Source organism: Sardina pilchardus, chromosome 4 (assembly GCF_963854185.1).
Source record: "Sardina pilchardus chromosome 4, fSarPil1.1, whole genome shotgun sequence".
NCBI classification, from domain to species: Eukaryota; Metazoa; Chordata; class Actinopteri; order Clupeiformes; family Clupeidae; genus Sardina; species Sardina pilchardus.
This window is the reverse complement of record NC_084997.1, coordinates 29,807,095-29,829,711: the sequence shown is the minus strand read 5'-3', so window position 1 is coordinate 29,829,711 and position 22,617 is coordinate 29,807,095. Positions and strand designations below refer to the sequence as shown.

Sequence of the window (22,617 nt, the reverse complement as noted above, 5' to 3'; positions counted from 1 at the left end):
TACCATAAAGTTAAAGAATAGTAATAACAGAAGAAAAGGTAAGAAGATGTTGATAGCGTGATTAACTGTGGTGCCTCCACTGAAGAATGTCTTTACCACTGCCCTGGTGGAAATATGTAAATCCTCAGAAATGTCAAGTGACTACAGTTACTTCTACCTGCTTTGATATATCATTTCATAAAAAAAAATTTGGCCATAATAATTATATTGCAATTATATCAATTCAAGTTTTCTTGGCAGCACAAACAACAATAGGCTACAGTTTACTTTACTTCAGGGCGTAATGTTAACAACTTCGTTAACATTAAGTTTGTTTGTTTGTTGTTCTGTATTGACAGCAGACGGCAGAATGCAGGTGCACGCAATGGATATGTTTTTAAAGAGAGTGCATTCGCTTCCACATGAACCTCGGAATGTGCTGCACCAGAACAAAGACACTGAATGCTATGCTTTCTATCGTGCGTGTGGCTCGTTTTTCAGATTTGTTTGCTAAATTTAAAAAAGCCACACAATTTAACAGAGTCGCTCATTCTAGCCTGCAAATGGTTAAAGTGATGCTAGGGCCAGATGCTGCATAAGAAATGGAAAAACTCCACTGACCAGTTGGCCTTGCCAGTTGATCGCTAACGTGAAATACGTGGATGATGAGATTTCAGATCATTTTATTTGGCAAAGAACTGGACAATGCTACCGGAGATGAGATGTTCAGGGTAACAGAATTGTTGCCTGCTTTACAAATCATGAGCGTACAGGGGAGCTACATCCGGTGCAGAACTGAAGTGTTGAATTAGCTTCCACTATTAAAGTAGCTATAACAGATGTGGGAGATGGACCAGTCATCTAAAATGAATTGTACGCGTCGCGAACGGAACGCTTCAGTTACGCGTCCAGTATAGCTTTCCAGTTAAGTTAGCAGGGATATGCGTAGTTTGCACTGACGGGGCAGCATCGATGACAGGTCAAGTCAAGCTTCATAACGAAAGCCAAGCAGAAAAATCCTGCCATGGTAGCGACACATTGAGTGTCGGAAAACTCTTAACTGTAAAAAAAATATATATGCCCCCGACCTTGCTTTGAATCAAGTCGTAAAAATAGTTAATTATAGCCTATGTTAAGTCACGTCCCCTTCAAACACAATTACCCTATCCTCTGCAATGAAATGGGTATCCAAAATATCACATATGTTAAAGGCCGTATTGCAAGGTTTGCATTATTAAACAAATTTGCATTAGGTACTACTCATCTAAACTGTTATCCATTGTAGGCCTATTTGATGTTGCAATGATTTGAGGTTTGCAATGATTCTTCTTTCCCCCTCAATGTACTCTATTGCGTCACGTTGGGGACCAAGCCCCCTTGAGATTGACATGAGAGAGGAGTAAAGAGAAACGGGCAAGACACTGTTCAGCAGTAAAAAGTGCAGATTATAGATAGATACATAGATATATACAGATATCCTAGATAGATACAGTATATAGACATATAGATATACATCACGTCACATTTTGCTGGTTGGGGGTGGCCTGACCAGCGATCACGCAGTCCACCACTGCATTTTACATGGAATAGCACTGCCTTGCCTAGCCTACCACACGCACCTGCCATACACAGCTTACTTTCTCCCTGTCTTGGTAAGCCATACCCTGATGGTGTCAATGACAATCAATCAGGAGGAGTAGTTATTGAAAATAATCACGCTTTAGACATGACCAGCCTACTTGGCAGCAGCTTGCAACAGGGGGATTCATAGGTGGCACATAGACCATACAGCTAGCATGAATGCAAATATTTTTAGATCTTCTGACTAAGTTTACTGTACTTATTCAAACGACATCAGCACCACTGCCACTGGATATAAAGCAAACATTGACTTTCACTTGGTGCTTCATTGACTGTAAAAAAGTGTAATAATATGATCTATGCACTGCCTGATGTAGACTAGCTTGACTTGCTAGCTCGATGAGTTGCGAAATGATATCAGCAACACGTACTCGTTCCATATTAAACTTAGGCTACAGTTAACATAGTTTAGCTTTCCAGGCTACTTGGACCATGCACTTAATTACCTTTCACTGCCTTCACGTCTGCCAGGCTCCAAACTGTCTTCATAACAGCAGTTGCAATTCAGTATAAACAGCCTCGGTAAAGTTAAAACCAACTAGCGATGCTAGTCGCGATTAGCATTTGAACTGCAGTTAGGTAACCTACCCTCATAACTAGACGGCTTCCCAGGCTACTTGGACCATGCATTTCATTACCTTTCACTGCCTTCACGTCTGCCAGGCTCCAAACTGTCTTCATAACAGCAGTTGCAATTCAGTATAAACAGCCTCGGTAAAGTTAAAACCAACTAGCGATGCTAGTCGCGATTAGCATTTGAACTGCAGTTAGCTAACCTACCCTCATAACTAGACCTCTCAAATTCCGAAAAATGCATTAAAATAACATTGGACTACGTTGTTATTTTTGTTAAACCTTAGGGTGGCTATGATATAAATGGTGTAACGAAATTTGAAGTGTAAATATACAAACTTTATGAAAGTGTAAGCCACAACCTTTTCCTACAGGAATACATGGAAAACATAACCCCATAACCTCCATAAGGAGACCTCCCCAAATTCAGAAACATTTATTAAATTGAAATGGACAACAACGTTATCTTTGGTAAACTCTTAGGTGGCTATGATATAAATTATGTGACGAAATTCGAAGTCTAAACACACTTACTGTTGAAAGTGTAACTGCGATTTCCATAGGACTACATTCTAATTAAAATCCTCGTTGCCTCACGCACACCACTCTACTTCCGGTATTTCGCCTGCTTTGTGGGGGTGTCATATGATCCTCTGAGTGAAATACCCAGAATGCTCAGGTCAATACAAATGATCCAAAACACACCGTCACTGAGAAACATCGTGTGATTGTCTACTATATATAACAACTGAACACACATTGTATTCAACAGCGAGTAAGTCCGTACTTGTCCCTCGGGACCATGGCATCTCTAAGAATTACCCAGTCTCAAGGTGAGACAACGATGCAGACAAGCCTAGAAATACACCATTGGTGTACCGCTACGGATCCATCCCATGTCAATCAATCGAGGATTGAGTAATATCGAGTTTGAAATCATGATGCCATTGAACTGTATGCGTCAGACTTGGAACAATGCTGTGCTGTGGCATACACATCTGTACCTTTTACAAGAATGGCAATAAATAGATTTTTTTTTTTTAAATATCAACATTGTATCTTAAATCACTCTGAAATATCCTTTTGGCATGACCTAAAGCAATTTAAGATGAGCTATTCCGATTAATAGTATACATTCACCAACACTCACGTTTTTGCTAATTATAGAGCCATCGACAGACCAAATAACACCAAATTTATTGGGGGTGCTTTGAATGGGGTCTGAAGTCATCCCACCAAATATGGCTTTCATACGTCACAGCATATCCAAGATAGGCGCACTTCCTGTTTGGCGGCTTCGCTCGCTGAATTTAATTGGTTATCACAGGCGAACGCTTAGACATATGAAGACGAAATCAAGGCGGTTGATCCACCTTGGTCTGTAGATCACGCGTGCCAAGTTTCATGACGATCGGATAAACTATGCGGCCAGGGTAGCTTTACTTTGACTTTGAACAAAATTCAAAATGGCGGAAAATCCATCATGGCGGAAAATTACATCACATGGTGCGTTGGAATCAGCTGAGTCAGAGGATTCCAATGGTATAAGTTTTATCAATATCGGCCATACGGATCAAAAGTTACGGGCATGAACGTGTTTTCCATCTTTGACCAGTTGGTGGCGCTAGAGCGTGAGAGTGGCGAGCATGAAACCTGGTGGTGTCAATCAGGGTAGTCTCCTCTATCAGCATACCAAATTTCATGACTTTATGTCTTACGGTTTGGGCTACAGGTGGAAAAATGTGTGGGCATCAGCGCTCAAAAGTCGCTTTTCCATTCATTCCTATGGGGAAAAATCGACCGGAAAAACTGGAATAACGGGAGAACGACAAGGCGTATCGAAAAGCTTTATACAAGCCACCATCCTCGCATCAGGACGCACGCGTGAGAAGTGGAACGGCGTCTCTAGCTCCAAATCCCTAGGACAAGATAGGGAGACAAAAATGTTCTGCAAGATAAATAAATTTGATAATAATAATAATAGGAAGAACAATAGTGTGCTTTTGCAAGCACACTAATAAATATTCTCTGACCGTTAACAAAGCCGTAGTAAAAAAACCTTAAGTATCACACACACAATGGTTATGTCAGTTCCCCAAAAAAGAACGAATATGTATACTTCATGAAAACAGAACAAAGATCTTTCCAGGAAACTCTTTGGTTTTCTTTACCCTCTTTAATGTAAAGACACGTGACATTTCCAAGGACATAAACCTCTTCATATAAGAGCAAATTATATATTTTCATACAGTTAAATGTTCATGATCTCAGAGGAGCACAAACAGTCAGGTGGAAAGTAACAGTGCCAACAACCAGGACCACACGGGAGAAACCAATCCTCTAATGATTACATGAAAATGGCCTAGAGTTAATTTATTTTGTTTCTCATTTTGGGCTGTCGAACTGGGACGTGGAAGAGCGGCTGAGCGAAGAGCTCGAGAGTGTTCTGGAAGGAAGAACACCTCCCCTTCACGACCACTGGGGAGCGCCATGGCCCCAGTAACTGCAACAATATATCAGGGACCCTCTTGGCGCTCGACGCTCATCGTAAGCCGGGGGGCAGCCGTCTACCACCAGGGTCGCTTCCCTCGCTGGAGGAAGTCATATTTTATGTACAAAAGTCTCTGACAGGATTAGGTGGATTATTCAGGCCTGCTCAGAGATCTCCGCAGTCTTTCCTCTGACCAGAGATTACGCTTCCTCCGACCAGAGATTACGCTTCCTCCTCTTTCTTCTCCTCTATGGACACATCTCCCTCCTGCTCTTCCTCTTCCTCCTCTCCCGAGAGTCCAGAGTCCTCCTCATCCTCTCCAAATGAGACGTCTGGCATGGGCCTGATGATGATCTCGTCATCTACCTCTTCAGGTCCTGCCATGGACTTCCTCCTCTCCAAAATGGAAGGTGTGCACACAGGGGTGACATCCTAAAACATCAGAAGCAAACATTAGCCGAGCAAAGCTCCCAGAAGACGCATTTTGGCTGCTTTCAACAAAACAGACTGGATAGCAATAGAGGTATGAAAATACTTGCATCATCAACATAACATATGTGACATACTGGTATATGAGAGTAACTGTGTTGATTGTGGGCACATGGGTTTGATTGCACAGCCACACAGACTGGCAATAAGCTTTGATGAACCACTTTACTGTTGGCACAAGTTATCGCACCTTCACTGACTGACACAATAAAGGGTAATTTTCAGAATGCGCCCCGAATCACTTACATTGCTATAAAATGTGTAACATGTAACAATAAAATGAGTATAAGAACATACATCACTTAAAACAGAGATGTTTGCATCCTCGGAGGCAGTAGCCTTCTTCGTTGGAACCTGGGATGCCTAAAATGAGGGGGGAAAACAGCAGGACATTAGAGACATGATTCACAAAGCTCTGATTTAGACACTGCTAACACTGTTGTTACAAGGCCTGGCTTTAACCAAACTTACAAATCCAGGGAAGTCGTAGTCAATGCCATGGGCAGCGAGTCTCTTCCGCAGTTTGGCCTCCTTGCTAAGGAGCTTGGCCTTGGTCTTCTCCAGCTCCTCGACGCTGTGCTTCTTGTTGTAGCGGCCAACCGCCGGCAGGGACGGCTTCTTGAACACCCTTTTGCAACCCACAAACAACTTCTCATGCACCTTCTCCGGTGGCACCACTTGGCCTGTCCAGAGACAAAGCAGCAAAGAGGGCATTTAGCATTTTGGCAGCTACTGTTGCTCCCCACTACTTTTTATATACACATCACTCCACCTTGCCCAAAGACACAGGGGGTGCCTCTCACTTGGGCTTTTATACACCCTCCCTTCTTTGATCCTCGATCCTCGTCCTCACTGATCTAGATAAAGAATGATGGGGTGGCAACAATGGGATAGTCTATCCAGTGTTAGTTATAGATCAGTGGGAACGCCCCTCGAGCATCAAGGAGAATGTGAGGCACCCAAGGTCAGAAGTGTATGCCTGCTCATGCAGCACCACAGACCTGTTCACAGCAGCCATATTTGACATGACATAAAGGGCAGGCCAAGGTAACACTAATGACACTAAGGTTCTGATTCTGCTACACTTAGATTGTGTACACACATACCTGAATATTTTTAAAACATATGTGCTTAGGCCTTTTGTCCACACATAAAACATGTTTTAGCTCCTTGGATCCGAGGGGGTATGCAAAACAGATTTTTACAAACAATGATACTGTGTGTAGGCTACAAAGCATTAGTACAGCAAGACCATCAGTCACTGTACCCCCTGGTTTTCTCTGGTTTGGTCCTAAAACACAACATTCGGTAACAATATAGGCTACATAAGATCACAATTTGACTTCATTTTTATGAGCAACAATTTCAGCAACAATTCACGTCGACAAAGATAACGTACTAACTTGAGTGTGGGCACATGGGTTTCATTGCACAGCCACATGTGACTGGCAATAAGCTTTTATGGGCCACAATGCTGTTGGCAGAGTAATCTTACCCCCAATGACTGAGACATTGGAGGCAATTTTCAATCTGCACCCGAGAAATTGTGCTGTGCTGAACGTTTACCAGTGTTTTTGATGTGGGTACTATGTGACACATCAACAAACCAAAGTGTGCAGGCGTTATTGGTGTTCTAGTGTTTAGCCTACGGAGATTTGTTTCAGACAAATGTCATGTAGACAGAATAAAATATATATAAAAACACAAAATATCCGGGAGCATGCACATGGCCTTAAATTCAACAGACACAACATTAGTTAGTAACACCTGTGCTTGCCCTACTGTTTCATGTCAAAATGACTGCTGTGAAAAAGGTCTACTGAGAAATACAAGAACACCACTGACAACCCCACTGCAGAGACAGACAGAGCATACACATGATCAGGAGTTCATTCTGTACAGTACAAATACAAACAGTGAAAATAAAATCGTTAATTTGGTTAAGTAGCTTCATACTCACACTGGATCAGCCTTTCACCCATGAGGTAGTTGTTCATGGTTTCAGCCACAATCTTGGCCACTTCATCGCAGTCAAACTCAATGTATGCGTAGCCTTTGCTTCCACCTGTCTGTCAAAGATATTTCACGTGACTCAGTGTAATCTAACAAGCAAGGATCTTTATTCTCATCTGATGTGGAAACAAGTCAAGTCAGATGTGGGTACACGGGTCCTATTGATTGATTGATTGATAGATAGATAGACAGAGAAAGATGAGAGAGAGATAGACATAGGTACACCAAAAGAGAGACAGACACTTTCTTAATCGCGAGGAACATTTTGTTTGCTACAAGAGCTGAAAATAAGCCTTCAAGTACCACAGCAGCTCTTTCAGCACAATGACCTTACTTTCACTGACTGAAACAGCGAAAGGTATCAGGTAGGTAGCTACTAGCATCAGCAGCTAATATCGGCCATGCAAAGCTCCCAAAAGACACAGTTTATCTGCTTTCAATGACACAGATATATAACAATAGTATGAAAATACTGGTGTCATACATCAACATGTGTCTTACTGGTATACGAGGGCAAGTGTGTTGATTGTGGGCACATGGGTTTGATTGCACAGCCACATAGACTGGCAATAAGCTTTGATGAGCCACTTTGCTGTTGGCACAAGTTATCACACCTTTACTGACTGACACAATAAAGGGTAATTTTCAGAATGTGCCTGGGACACCTGTGTTAATATTTGTGTTGAAATTGTCAGCACAGAGGTGTGGGAACCATCCGGTCAACATCAAATATGCAAACACAATAAGGCTGGATTACAAAGCTCACCTTTTTACTTCTCGACAGCCGCATTCTGAGGATTTTCCCAAACTGCTGGAAATAAGATCTGATCTGTGGTTCAAACAGTCCCCTGGGAATGTGTCCCACGTAGATTACCCCAGGAGCCAATGCGGCTGGCTGTGGAAAAGAGCAACAATTTCAGAAACTATTCACGTCGACAATGATCATTTGGATGCGATGTTTAGCCTACTTCCACATTTAATTTAAAAAACTGCGTGCTAACTTTAACCAAGTGGCTAACTAGCCTAGCAAGCAAGTACTGGTGCATGGGAGTTAAGATGAGTGTGGGCACATGGGTTTCATTGCACAGCCACATGTGACTGGCAATAAGCTTTTATGGGCCACAATGCTGTTGGCAGAGTAATCTTACCCCCAATGACTGAGGCATTGGAGGCAATTTTCAATCTGCGCCTGAAATATTTACATGTGATAAGTTAGTGTTACCCACGTGCACATATTGTGGACACTGTAGCACAATGAATCGTGTAGACTTCAGACAGTTTAAGTTTCTTTAAGTTTCGTGATTAGTTAGTAATGCTTTCAATATTCGCACATTTAAGAACTATAACGTTAATATGCTGCACAGTACTAAGTTAACATAGGCCTGCTAACTATAGCTACAGCTGTAATTAACATAGCGTTAGCTAACGTTCACGCACCGCAAGATGATGGTGGTTAGGTTAAGATCATCAACCCCATCCCACTTATACACGAAAGTTGTGTTTTCCCAATAGCATTAACCTTAAATAACATCACGGCTCCATCGGCCAAAATGTTTTTAAAATGGTATGTGTTGTGAGTGTTAGCTCAAGCTAGTCAACGTCGAGCTAGTCAAGTTACCGTTTTCCGTCGCTTTTTGACTTGCTGGACTTTCTTTTGGAACTCAACATCTTCGCTTGGATTGAGAGCAAGCAAGCTTTTAGCCGGCTTTGACACTGTAGATTCCCCCTCTGTCATTTTGGAGAGATGTTTTTCTTATTATTTCATAAACGTAATGAGTACGCAGCACTATGGACGCTGCATGTGTTCGGTTCTTCTTCTTCTTCACTAACACGTTGCTTTTGACCTTTGATCCCCGCACATTCGAAGAAAGCTACGTGTAGGCCGTATTTGTGTGCGCCCCCGTCTGGTGTGGAAGATCTAGTGCCCACAGAACAATTGAATGAACATCGTGGTGAAATGGGTTACCAAAGGAGGCAAGGTTCCACTGTCATCTGATTTAAGGAACAAAGGTAGGCTATGTGGACTATGAAAAGGTGTGAAGGCTCACCGAAAAAAGTTAAAAACCTAAGATTAAGGTTTTCGTGTAGGTAGGCTATGGCACTAGGGATGGCAATCATGTTATTTGTAGAATAATTTAATTACCCTAAAGTTTAAACTCTAAACATAATCATCAGACTTGGGATGTTATCTAGAATGACTGGAGCATCCATTACATCAAATTATGCAGATGATTACCAGATCTATCGACTGAACAAATAAACGTTAAATCCACATGAAACACACATAACCAACATGTGCTGAATTCATCAGGTACAAAGAGATAACTGGTGGAAACAAGAGAGGAGTGCAACTGATTTGAGGAGAAGAGGTAAAGACAAGGAGAGTGGGAGAGAGAGAGAGAGAGAGAGAGAGAGAGAGAGAGAGAGAGAGAGAGAGAGAGGGAGAGCAGGAGGGAGGGCGAGGGAGAGGATGGGTAGAAGGAACATAGCCCTCTGTCAAATAGATGCAGTAGGAGCAGCCTCCCGTCAGAGAGCCAGTGACAGGGGGCGGAGGGGATGTCTGCAGCTGTACCGGAGGAGATGGGCTCCAAGATCATCTACTTCACCATCAACGGCAGACCAGAGCAGGCAGAGTTCCCACTCGACTGCCCCGCACAAGACGTCAAAGGTGGGTCTCAACCACAGGGAGGCAAACTGTATGTCTCTCTGCAGGTCACTTGATTACATTTTAAATATGCCTTACTATAGCACAGCCTACAACTATTAACCTGTATAGCCTACTAATTCATTATGATGAGGTTTCAACTTAATTAACTTTGTTTGCACCCAGTGCTTTTTATTTGTGTTTAAATATCCTGAAGGAGTTACAAAACTCTTTTGATGTGTTGACGTTTTGTTCTGCAATTCAGTCATGAAAAGATAAAAGGAAGCAAAATGTCATAAGTTATAGTGTGATATTAACATCAGCTAGAGATTATTTTTTAATGATAAAAAAAGCATGAATTTACCTTTAAACAACATGGAACACAACTGCAGTTCATGTCAAGTTTATAAGCCGATCCAGTTTTATTGATGTTCTCTATGTAAATCTGCTGTGACGTGTAAAACAATCAACAGCCTCTCAGCTCCAAGAGGACGAGAGGGAGGTGAAGCTCTTGAGCAGCGCTCGTGACAGGCTAAAGGACCACAAGGGTCCCTCTCCATCCACAGCTGCTGTTGAGATAGAGAGAGAGAGAACGAGCGGGAAAGAAAGAGAAAGAGAGGGAGAGAGATCGAGAGAGAAAATGAGCAGGGGAAAAAAGAGAAAGAGGTAGAGAGGGAGAGAGAACAGGAGAGGAAAAAGAGGGAGAGAGAGAGACTCCATTCAGTCTTGGGCAACTGACTTTGTAATGGTAATAGCATGATATGGTGACAGAGATGATGATGATGATGATGATGATGATGATGATGATGATGCTGTTTGCCGAAGTGGAGCCCTGTGTGTGTACCTCACCTGAAAGGGATGATGCCGGTCGCTGCATGCGCGGTGGCGGTGAGTCACCGGTCACCACAGGGTTCCGCTGAGTGCCCTATATTGGCCAGAGCACCAGGAAGTACATTTACCCATCATATCTGAGAGGCATGACAGCGTCTGATCTGATGACAGCCTCTGCTTCAAGGCTCCCCCAGTCCTCCTCTTAGGAGATGAGGGACATGCTTCTTTCTTGGAGAGGAAGAACCCTCAGCCGCACAAGTGTGACGTAGCCTTGTAGTAGAACCACAGAGAAAAGGAAAACCTTTAACGCACTTAGAACTGCATGTCCAGGAGGATTCACTTGTTTGCAGATTAGCTTAATGGCCATGCAGTGGAAACCCATTTCAGTCCATGCTGAACTGTTGAATTGAGGGTTATTTACAAAGTTCACAGTATCATGGTGATGTAATGATTGTGTCTTTTTAACTGTTCTTCATTCTTAATCATTTCAAGGAAGGATTTCATCTTGATCTGGCAATGAAGGGAAGACTTTGCTGGCAGAATGTTTGTGTTCCATTCTGAGGCTGTGTCTACTCTGATTGGCTGAAGAGGGAGGCACAGGTGTAGTTGACAGGGCCCCTTGAGTGACAGCTTCTGCCTCACAGCAAGCGTATGTTGCCTTTGCTATTTATAGCGTAGGGCCTCTATCTTCTTGATTAGTCGTTTAGCTGCAATTTGCCGGGGAAGGTCAAACACAGAGTCTTGGGCAAAGAGGTTGTTCCACACATGGCCATCGCTCGGTATCTCCCCATTAAATGAGCAAACTGCACTCACGTCACGTTTTGGCCGTAACGCTAATGACGGTTTATCTTTAAACCAGCAAACGGCACTCACTTTCTGCCTGTATCAGCAAATGTTGGGTTAGGCTGATGTGTGTTTTAGCGTCTACATAGGAACTGCTTTGTATGGAGAAGAAAGTGCTCTCTACTTTAAATGTGGAAACTGTTTGTATCCTGGGAACAAAAAAAGGAAAACAAACTACTGTAGTTATCCTAGAAGCTTTCACATTTTTAGCTTTTTGTGTCCCTGTTAAAACATCTTCTTTTAGAACCTCTCTGTTTTCAATGCACCACATAAAAGCACAACATCACATCTTGTTGATTTGCGAGGCTTCATTTTCGAAAGTGTGTATGAGGAGTGTGCAAACAGTGAGGACCCAATTAGAGGCCATATATGCGACCTCTGGGCGACGGCTGTTTGTTCCAGAGAGAGGTGCTGCTCTTCAGCACTGTTTGTGCTGAAGAAAATAATTAGGTGTATGATTATAAATCTTCCCCTGGGATGAATATGATATGCAGAGGTGTCATGAAGTGGTCATTTGAACTGAATATCCGGCTCATTGTGCAGCCTATTCAATTAAGGAGATAGGCCTGCTCTTGTTGCACGGCTTGCTGATATTTGTTATAGTTGTTAGATTAGGTGTTACCTAATTTGTAATTACCTATTGATAATATTTGCGTGTGTGTATGTGTATGCGAGTGTGTGCGCACGCGTGCACGTGTGTGTGTACAGTATGTGTACTATGAAATGTGTGTGTGTCTGTGTGTGTATGAAATGTGTGTGTACACCTGTGCCTGTACTCCTAACTCTCCTGCCCTCCCATAGACCTGTTCCGCTCTGCTGCAGAGGCTGGCCCCCACGACATCCTGAAGCTCTACAACCCCAAGGGCAACATCATCAACATCTCCCCCCAGCTCGCCCCCAACACACCCCAGTCCTCCTACAAGTTGGAGGTGGTGGCTGCCAACTGCAACAGTGAACCGTTAGGTATTCTCTGCCTCGAAGCCAGGGCCAGGCAGCCACGATACTGATCGCTGATTACAAATGTGTTTTATAAGCAACAGTAACAACAACAACAACAACAACAACAACAACTTGTATGCATGTAGCACTTTATCAAATGTATTAATAAACAGAGTGAATTCTGACAAGACACAAACTCTGCAAAGACATATATAAAGATGTTATTGGAGGGGAATTTTCCATGGTTTAATGATACAGACATGCAATGTTGAACTGAGATATGTATACACAGTCTGCAGTCTTGTGTCATGATGTCATAGGAGGATGAAATATGTGAGAGAATTTTTTTTAGAGAGGAATGTGACGTTTTGTTTTTGCTTTTTTGTCATCATATTTTAGGTACAGAACTTGCAGTGGCACTCGGATTTGATCTGTCATCCATGGAGAAGAGGTAGCCTACACTCAGCTTTGCACTTCACTCTCAAGCAAACCTTAAAGGTGCTCTAAGCGAGGTCACACATTTGCACTTCACTCTCAAGCAAACCTTAAAGGTGCTCTGCGAGGTACACTCAGCTTTGCACTTCACTCTCAAGCAAACCTTAAAGGTGCTCTAAGCGAGGTCACACATTTTTTAGGCTAAAACTTTTTTTGTCACTTACAGCAAATATCACCTCACCATTCGCTATCCCTGTCTGTGTCCTCAATACACTGTTTTAAAAAAAAACAAAGCGGTCTCAGTGGACATCCCAGACTTCAAAAATGGCAACAAAAACAACCTGGGCCATAAAGACATGACAAACTGTTCCAGGAAATCACAGACAAGATCCATGTTTAGTTTCAATTGCACGAGAGGAAGGGGGAGGGTAAAGCTAGTTAACTCTCTGTTTTGTTTGAACGTCAACAGAAGTGATTTCACATAAATGGCTCAGTAACATGACGGAGGTTTGGCCCATGTGCACAGCTTAATGACAAGCAGAGTTGAGTGGAAGTGATGTTTCACTTGCTAAAGAAGTGCTATATTGCTGTGTGCTGTTTTCCTTAGTTCCTTGGTTGGGCATTCGGACATGGCTTTGCTTACCGCCTGCATCACCGCACCGGGGCCTAATCACTCGCCAAAGAAGCCGACTTGTTGCTCACAAAGGATGCTTTGTTCGTTGGTGATTGTTTGGTGCTTTGCTTCTTGGGCTCAGGTCAAAGGTCACTGACAGCAAATGTTATTTAGGGAAAATCTCAGGTACAACATGTGGTACTTTTGCGACTGCCATCAACCATTTGTTGCATCGCTGTTGTATCCGGCATCATGTTGTGCAATGTTAGGCTTGGTCTTTGATTGGTCACTCAGGGGAATCCCCATACCTATAGCACAAATAATTGAACACCTTTCTCGTGTACATCTGCCATTAACACGCTTCATTATCTACTGTATGTCCCATGGCCTATTTGTCACACGCTGACCGAAAATGGTCCAATTACCTGCAGTGCCGTTTAGGTGACACTGGCGGTTTGTCCTGTGGTCTACGCAGGTTACAGAGTCTGGAGAAGAAGATCTTGATAGAGGCAGGAGAGACTCCAGCTATCGTGTACGAGATGAAGAGACAGGTGGAGTCCTTCAGGGAAAAACTTGAGGTGAAACATAACTGCACATGAATGAATATATCCAATAAAATTATTTAATCAATACAGTATGATATTAGATAAGTGAAAGATAAGTACAGAAATGTCTTAAAGTGTAAAAGAGTCAAAACAATCAAATGCACTGGCTTTAATGTTAACATGTGATGATGATGATGATGATGATGATGATGATGATGATGATGATGATGATGATGACGATGTCACCTTCTCCATTAATATTGATGGATGATATTTGGTTCCCTGCAGAGTGTGGAGCACCTGAGTTGGCTTGGCCTGTTTAAAGAGCTGTCTGATGCCACACACAAGCCGTCTCCGTTCTACCACAAGAGAACCCTTCGCAAGACCCGAGAGGAGTGTGAGCACGTCAGGGACAAGTTCATCCAGATGAGGTCAGAATGAGCCGTAGTTACTGAATAAAGATATATATAAAATAAATAAGGATCGAAACGTTGCCTTTTATGTATTAAAATAAGTGTATTTTGGAGCTTATACCCAGTGTGTGGACCAATCTATCACCTTGTGATATAACTGACATAATGTCGTTTTGGATAAAGAAGCGTCTGTCAAATGAATAATAAAGGTAAATGTAAATGACTAAAGGTCTAATAAATGTGTTATTACACCTCCTCCCCTAATAGTTCACTAGAGGTGTCTGACGAGGTGAGGCAGTATCTGAAGACTCCCACCTTTGATAACTGGTGAGTGCTTTGTGTGAGTCACATGACACAGTGTCCCCTGCATCACTGCAAGATGTCATGTCTGTAAAAGCTTTAAATCCTGATTGAACGTGATTATGGTTATGCTATATATTCAGGAAGTGTGGTATTCATTTAGTTAATGCTTATAGAAGCAGTATATCACGCCAGATGGCCTGGGACTTTACGGCTAATTCCAGTGTGCTTAACAGTGATCACCAATAACTGAAGTGGATCAGTCTCATTATGAGGCTGTGTCTAATATCCACAAAAAAGACAATATTATTAATTTTACCAAGCAATTTTATATTTATCATTATGGAAAGTTAGGTAGCAATATTGTTTAAATTCAAATATGGTGAAAAATAAAATATGCAGCCAATCAAGGAATTTTATTTTCTTAGCCAAGCTCTGCTCTTGTAATAAATGCTCTAAGCGTTTGGCAACACTATTGCGCTGTTTATCAGACGTGTTTTGGTTGATGTATCAGTGCATAATAGCACTCAAAGGAAAGGAAACCACACCTGTTGCACTTCAACCACCATCTCGTTGCGTCACCCATGGAAGGAAGACGCTGGCAGTAATTCTCTCCCTTTCATCCCGGCTCATATCAATATGAATGGGCTGCAGTGCCTGAGCCTCGGCCCCCAGCCCTGGAGCCCTGGAGCCGCTGGTCCAAAGCAGCGCTGCTGAAAAGCGCGTTCATTAAAACCTGGTCCTTGTAGGGTGCATTAATGCGTGGTCTGCTCTGCCTGTTTAACACGGGCCCTTTCAGACGGACACAACAGGAGCAGACCACTCCTGCAAGTCTGAATTGAATGGACGAGGGGGTTTATGATCTCTTTTATGATGTCTGTGTGTGTGTGTGTGTGTGTGTGTGTGTGTGTGTGTGTGTGTTCGCCGCCATACAAGATCTCAACAAGGACCCGCCGAATGAATTATCAAACATCACAGATGGTTTCTGAAGAAATATCACAGACTGAGATTTGATGAGATTCAGTGTTGTGTTACCATTTTCTTTTGTTTTTGTTTTTTTTAATTTTAATTTCAATTTCAAAAGATAAACAAAGCCCTTATCAATGAAAAAATCTGTTTGATATTAATGATTGGAAATCAGGTTGTTAGCTTGCAAAAGACAACAGTGATGAGTGGTTCACTTGATTTGTATGATAACAAATTATTGAGCAATAGGCTTTATGTTCAGCTGTGTCTGGTATGGCCAGGTGCTAATAGGTCAAGTGACCCTGGGATCACATACACTTGACTAATGAAATTATGTGTGCGTATGTACATGTGTGTATGTGAGTGTGTGTCGGCATGCATGTGTATATGTGTTTGTGTATGTGAGCATATGTTTGTGTGTGTGTGTGTGTGTGTGTGTGTGTGTGTGTGTGTGTGTGTGCATGCATGTGATGTGCATATGTGTGCGTGTGTATTCATGCATGTGTATGTACATATGTGCATGTGTGTGTCTGTGCATATGTGTATGTGTGTGTGTCTGTGCATATGTGTGTGTGTGTGTGTGTGCGTGCGTGCGTGTGTGTGTGTGTGTGTGTGTGTGTGTGTGTGTGTGTGTGTACATGTGTGTTTATGTGTGTGTGTGTGTGTGTGTGTGTGCAGGCAGTGGGAGGACGCGGAGATCATGGTGCTGCTGCAGGTGATGTACGTGGACCTGGACTTCATCTCCACCTTCAACATCGAGCTGGAGGTGCTGCAGCAGTTCCTCTACCAGGTGTACCGGCGCTACAACAACATCCCCTTCCACAACTTCAAACACTGCTTCTGCGTCACTCAGATGGTGAGCAGCACAGGGGATTACAGACAGAGAGAGAGAGAGGGAGGGAGGGAGAGAGGGAGGCAGGGAGGGAGGGAGAGAGGGAGGGAGGGAAGGAGAGTGAGGGAGGGAGGGAGGGAGGGAGAAAGAAAGAGAGAAGGAAGAGAGAGAGAGGGAGGAAGAGAGAGAAAGAGAGGAAAGAAGACAGGCTGTCCAGGAGGGATGGAGGGGGCAGCGGAGAGAGAGAGGGACACAGACAGTGTGGAAAAGGGAGAGGAAACTAAAGAAAGCTGAAAAAGAAGGAAGGGAGAAAGAAAAGACGGAAACAGAATTAGGTATCTGACCAATCACTGAGCTCTTATTTCCTTTCTCATATGAGTCTGTCTGAGGGAGGATTGGGGACGGTCACCTGTGGACCCTGCTGTGTGTGTTATGATTATAGTCACAGAGGGCTGTTATTGAGAAATTACACGCCCTATTCTTTTCCTCTGTGTCTAATTGCTTCAAGGTTTCTTGAGGGTATACGCCTGTGTCCTCTGGGTAAAAAGTTCTTGTTAGAATCCCCTCAGTTGTCATTGTAGATATCAGACGGACTTAAAATGGCGTCTGTTTTTCTGTCTGCAGATGTATGGACTGATATGGTTGACAGACCTCAGGAGTACGATGGACAGCATTGACCTCCTGACCTTGCTGACCTCGGCTGTCTGTCACGACCTTGACCACACTGGGTACAACAACGCCTACCAGGTGACTCAAACAGCCATTTTCTCTCTCTCAGAGCTGTGCCAATCATTGCTCCCTTAAATGGCATGCTTTTCAGCAGACTCACTATTCCCGGCAGTCAACATATCATATGTGATGTGATGCATGGGAAAACCCACATGGTGCAATTTCACCAATTTATGATTCTGATACCATCCTAGCAACATCCAAGATTTTTAAGTATTAAGTATAGGAGCAAAATGGAGCAAAAATCAAGGAGTGCACCATGTGATGTTTTTTTTGCAGATCACATACAGTATACATATCATATATACCACATATATTCTGAACAACATGCCACGATAGCACATGATATGGGCATTATCATCTTTTTTCTGCACTTAATAATATAGAAACATGACACAGTGGACACGCTGACCTGTTCTCATTATTCTGTCCAGATTAACGCGCGTACGGAACTTGCTCTACGTTATAATGACATCTCGCCTCTGGAGAACCACCACTGTGCCGTTGCTTTTGAGATACTGGAGAAGGTAAACCCTTATTCACCAGGGACATCATTAGGCAGTGGTATTATTAGTCACGTAATAACTCATCTAAACCAGTTTTTTTTCTTGAGTGACTGAGTGGTTATATTCAGTGATTTTGGTTGTTTTCAGGCTCACAGATTCTGATGAATTAATTTCTATACAGCTTGAATAAATCTCTTTATGCCTAAATCATCTTTTACTCCAAATACACAGTCCATAATGATTTGCTTTGGCTAGCACAAAGTCTAAACTACTTTAGTCCCAGAATTGTCAACATTATGTCAGTCAGTGATAATATTTTAAGAGTCATTTGGCTTTGCCTGATCTGCAATTACATTAATCAATACCCGTATTGGAAAGAAACTGGTCATTTTATCTGTATTCTCTGTACTTTAGAATGAAAGCAACATCTTCCGGAACCTGTCAACAGATCAGTACAAAAGAATACGAGAAGGCATCATCAGGTATGGACTACTGCTACTGCACTCAACCAAGCACTTCTCAAACCTGCCCACTTTTTACATTTCATTTGAGTGCAGGCTGAAAAGAGAAGCCGCAGTATAACAGTTTATCCCCCATCCTCTCCTTTCTGGGAATATATCAATTTTATTACGCCAAGCAACCATGAAATGGAGTCTGAATGTAGGATATAGTACATGTATATTGCCATATTACCAGCCAGAGCCGTGTTTCTTCAACAGAACCTTTCTCTCATTAATGAGACCATCATTTTTCTCATCTCTCTCCGAATCATTTTCATTCCACTTACTCATGCTGATGATGGCGCAATGTTGCTTACAGCTCACACGTTCACACACTATCTCTTCTGTCCCTGGTCCTGCTCACATTTTCACACATTTTCACTCTCCTGTCCCTACACTCTTAAAATCAATACGTTGGAAACAACACGTGTTGTCCCTATCTGGACACAGAGATGTGTTAAAAACAACACAAGTTATATTATTTTCAACACAACTTGTGTTATTTTCAGTGTAAGAACTAACAAAAGCAATGTCTTGGAAACAACACAAACTGTGTTGTCTTTACATAAACACATCAATGCGTTATTTCTAATATCCTTGTAATCCTAATCACTTATACACATTCCCACTCTTGTCCCTAATCCTGCGCATGTTGACACTATACCTCTCCTGTCTCTGCCAGGTGCATCCTGGCCACAGACATGACCCGACACAATGAGATCCTGAACAAGTTCAAGTCCATCCTGACTGTGTTTGATTTCAGCAGCAAGGACCACAGAGACGTGGTAACTTTAACTTAGTCCATGAACGAGTGATTTTATGACCTGTGTACAGAGGCGGACATCCCGGGTTCGGAAAGTAAAAGTCCTGCCAAGTATTTGATCCAACCATTTAGTAAACCAGCTCATCTTAATTAGCAGCCAAATAGATCTGAATTAGTGATATCACCTGTGTTAAGTGCACAGATAGAAATGATATAAGCCAGGACTTTCACTTTCTGGCCCCAGGATGTCCGCCTCTGTCTATGTATACACATTACATTCAAAATCATATACTTCAGTTATGCAACTGCAGATAGTACATAACTAGTTGCATAATGGCACAGTGTGGTAATCGTGCTGTCTAGTCTGTGAAATAGATGGCCAAGCGCCGTAGCACACTCGCATAAATCACAGATAAAGTTCCCAAACAGCCTCTGGCCAAAGTGTTAAAGACAGACGGAGTCTAAAAAGAAAAACAGCAACTGCTGTTGCTGCGCATAAGTGCATGTCGGGGACCCAGCTGATTGCCAACGGGGCCTCCCATGCTGTGATGCCATCTCTGCTGATGGGCCGAGCGTATAGCGCTGCGCTGTGTTGCCGTGCCTACAGTGGGCGTTTGCGCTGCGTTGCCGTGCCTACAGCGGGCGTTTGCGCTGCGTTGCCGTGCCTACAGCGGTCACGGGCAGCTGCCGGCTCTCGGGGACTAACGCTGGCCTCCCCCCCCTGTTGCTGCCGCAGCTCATGATGATCCTGATCAAGGTGAGCGACATCTCCAACGAGGCCAGGCCCATGGACGTGGCCGAACCCTGGCTGGACTGCCTGCTGCAGGAGTTCTTCAATCAGGTGACACACACACACACATACATATACACACACAGACACACAAACACGCACACACACACGCGCACACACACACACACACACACACACACACACACACACACACACACACACAGAGAGAGGCACACAAACACGCGTGTGCGCACACACACACAAAAACACAGACACACACTGAAAAGTATGCCTATATATATTCTTTACAGTTGTCTTGTAATTTTAATGTGTGTGTAGTGTGTAATTCTTCTTGAGAAACGTGAAAAGGTGTCAAGCAGTGTCCATCCTTTAGAAAATCAATACGCTTTCAACCTGTTACCTTATAAAAAAAGATACTAACACAATAACCCTGACCTTTTTCACTACACACACTTCTACATAATTACGTTTAGTAGGAGGATGTTATGTAGTGAGAGTGTAGTAGAGGAAGTGGTAGGAGAGGAAGGAGCTAGAGTATGGTAAGTGCATTACCGGCATAATGTTTGAACACTACTATACCATCTTACTGTAGAGTGACATGGAGAAACTTGAGGGCCTGCCTGTTTCTCCGTTCATGGACCGAGACAAAGTGACCAAGCCCTCATCCCAGACTGGCTTCATCCGGTTTGTCCTGCTGCCTCTCTTCATGGAGCTGGCCAGCCTCTTCCCTTGCCTGGAGGTGAGAGACTGAGTGCACACGCACACACACACACACACACACACACACACACACACACACACAGCTGCTGCATGTTCTACACTCTTCCCTTAGAGGTGCATTCATATACTGCCCGTTCGAGCGCAATCAGGCACTTTGAAACTGATGGTAAACTCTCAGAACGCACTCAGGGCACGTCAGCTGATGAGACAGAGTGGGAGAGCATCAGTTTCAGGGAGACTGAATTGACGAGTGCACCCTTAGTCCATTAGTATCTCAACTTAAAATAAAATATATTATTACATTACATGTATAACATCACATATTACATAATATCTTTGTACTTTGCAAAGCGCGTTTGATAATAATGCCTGCAAAAAGAAAAAGAAAAAAAACGTTTTGCTTGCTGTAGCTCCATATCATCGACCCTGTGCGGAAGGCCCTGGACTACTACACGGAGATGGAGAAAGCCCTGGAGAGGGACACACTGACCCGGGCCCAGAGCGACAAGACGGCCAAGTCCAAAGAGCCCTCCGCCTCCGGGTCAAAGGAACCGGACCCAGAGGCCGAGGCTGACTCCAGTCTGAAGCCCACCGCAGTGTGACCTGACCACCAGTAGGGGGCTCTCTTCTCCACTCACAGAGATACCAGGCCTGTTCACCGACAATCATGTATAGAGTGTTCTATCTGAAATAATCAGTGCAATAAAAATTGATAATGGTTTGTTTCACAAGATGAGGAGGTAACAAAGCAACGAACAAAGATATGGTGCCTAGCCTGACACAGATGTATTCTACATTTCTAGTTACTTTCTTTTCATATTCTTTATACTACTCCTTTTTACCCACATTGAGACACACAGCACACTACAGAAACATACAGTGTCATGCATGATGTTAAGATCCCTATATACAGTCCTGGGCCTGTCCTGAGCGGATGCAGCCAGTAGAGATATTACTGCAACCACAGAGCAACACCGACTTAGTCAGCAACTCTGAGCTAAACAAACCAACAAACATACATATAAATATATTGTAATAAGGATTAATTACCACCACCAATGAATATTTAAATAAATGTGAGATTTATTTATATTTATATTTAAAAGACTGTTACTTGCATGCTGTGTTGTGTCATGATCTTTACCCTGTTTGGTTATGCTGTGTTTGGTGCAATAAACTACTGAAATTGCTAGTCATTCTGTCTGTGTAATGAAAACTGGTTGCAAGATTTTCCATCGGTAGACTGATCATGGGCAATGACCAAGAGTGGACTTGGGCGCCACCTTGTGTGCAGAAGTGGACTGGACCTAATGGACCTAATTTGTCTGTAGAACCCTGTAAACCCTGCCTGACCTGCCGGTGAATTTGGATTTCGCACAGCAGCTCAGACCGAAAACCTGCACATCTATCTCCCCTGCTTCCTGTCCACAACCTTTGGGTCCAATCACAAAGTATATCCAAAGACACACTCGGATCATTGTCATTTGAACTAATATTGATCACGCCTCTTGTGCAGTAGAAATAAAGCACAGACTCCCCAGACTAATGTTCTATCTTAAAAGATTGAGCGTATTAGCTATTATTTGTCTGTAGGCTATATCAAGTGAATTCAAATGTATCGTCTTACCAGGGGAATTTTGGTTGCAGACAGAAGACGAGCAAAGCAACATAAAATTACACATTAAAGACGAATAGGCCTACAGCTAGGGACAGAAAAGAAGAAGTTTAAGTCCATTGTTTGAAATAAAGCATGTGAGTGGTATCAGTGCTAATTCAGCAGTTAATTGCAGTGCAGGCACAGACAAGTTTGAATCTTGTAGGTAGGAACTTTGAAACATTTGAATCTTGTGGGTATAGGAACTTTTAAACATTTGAATCTTGTAGACCTGCATGAACATCTCATATAAACATCTTGGAACAGACAATAAAGTATATAAGTCCAAGTATACCTTTTTGATCCTGTGAGGGAAATTCGGTCACTGCATTTATCCCAAATTTGTGAATTAGTGAACACAGTACGCAGTGAAATAATAGGGGTTACCAAACCCGACTACAGAGAAGGACAGGACTGATTCAATAAATCTTCATTTTGTCCTCAAAA

At 42.9% G+C, this 22,617-nt stretch overlaps 2 protein-coding genes and 4 non-coding genes across 6 annotated transcripts; 1 reads left to right on the top strand and 5 right to left on the bottom strand.

Annotated features, from left to right (window-relative positions):
* Window positions 1-4,349: 4,349 nt before the first annotated feature.
* LOC134078802 (MKI67 FHA domain-interacting nucleolar phosphoprotein-like) lies at window positions 4,350-9,026 on the bottom strand. Its single transcript, XM_062534955.1, has 6 exons — window positions 8,805-9,026; window positions 7,953-8,081; window positions 7,134-7,242; window positions 5,645-5,856; window positions 5,471-5,536; window positions 4,350-5,116 (listed from the first exon to the last, which is right to left on the bottom strand). The coding sequence occupies exons 1-6, from the start codon at window positions 8,919-8,921 to the stop codon at window positions 4,907-4,909; spliced, it is 843 nt and encodes a 280-aa protein (XP_062390939.1). The 5' UTR covers window positions 8,922-9,026; the 3' UTR covers window positions 4,350-4,906.
* LOC134079392 (small nucleolar RNA ACA64) lies at window positions 5,274-5,403 on the bottom strand. The gene has a single exon (XR_009939024.1). It is a non-coding gene; the product is annotated as a small nucleolar RNA ACA64 (small nucleolar RNA).
* On the bottom strand, window positions 6,579-6,707 carry LOC134079384 (small nucleolar RNA ACA64). The gene has a single exon (XR_009939017.1). It is a non-coding gene; the product is annotated as a small nucleolar RNA ACA64 (small nucleolar RNA).
* Window positions 7,711-7,840, bottom strand: LOC134079390 (small nucleolar RNA ACA64). Its single transcript, XR_009939022.1, has one exon. It is a non-coding gene; the product is annotated as a small nucleolar RNA ACA64 (small nucleolar RNA).
* On the bottom strand, window positions 8,245-8,373 carry LOC134079386 (small nucleolar RNA ACA64). Its single transcript, XR_009939018.1, has one exon. It is a non-coding gene; the product is annotated as a small nucleolar RNA ACA64 (small nucleolar RNA).
* A 740-nt stretch (window positions 9,027-9,766) lies between the features above and the next one.
* LOC134078946 (high affinity cGMP-specific 3',5'-cyclic phosphodiesterase 9A-like) lies at window positions 9,767-21,118 on the top strand. The gene is made up of 14 exons (XM_062535110.1): window positions 9,767-9,854; window positions 12,306-12,467; window positions 12,843-12,894; window positions 13,967-14,069; window positions 14,325-14,467; window positions 14,717-14,776; window positions 16,394-16,571; window positions 17,172-17,294; window positions 17,711-17,803; window positions 18,197-18,264; window positions 18,965-19,067; window positions 19,782-19,886; window positions 20,389-20,535; window positions 20,927-21,118. The coding sequence occupies exons 1-14, from the start codon at window positions 9,767-9,769 to the stop codon at window positions 21,116-21,118; spliced, it is 1,617 nt and encodes a 538-aa protein (XP_062391094.1).
* Window positions 21,119-22,617: the final 1,499 nt, after the last annotated feature.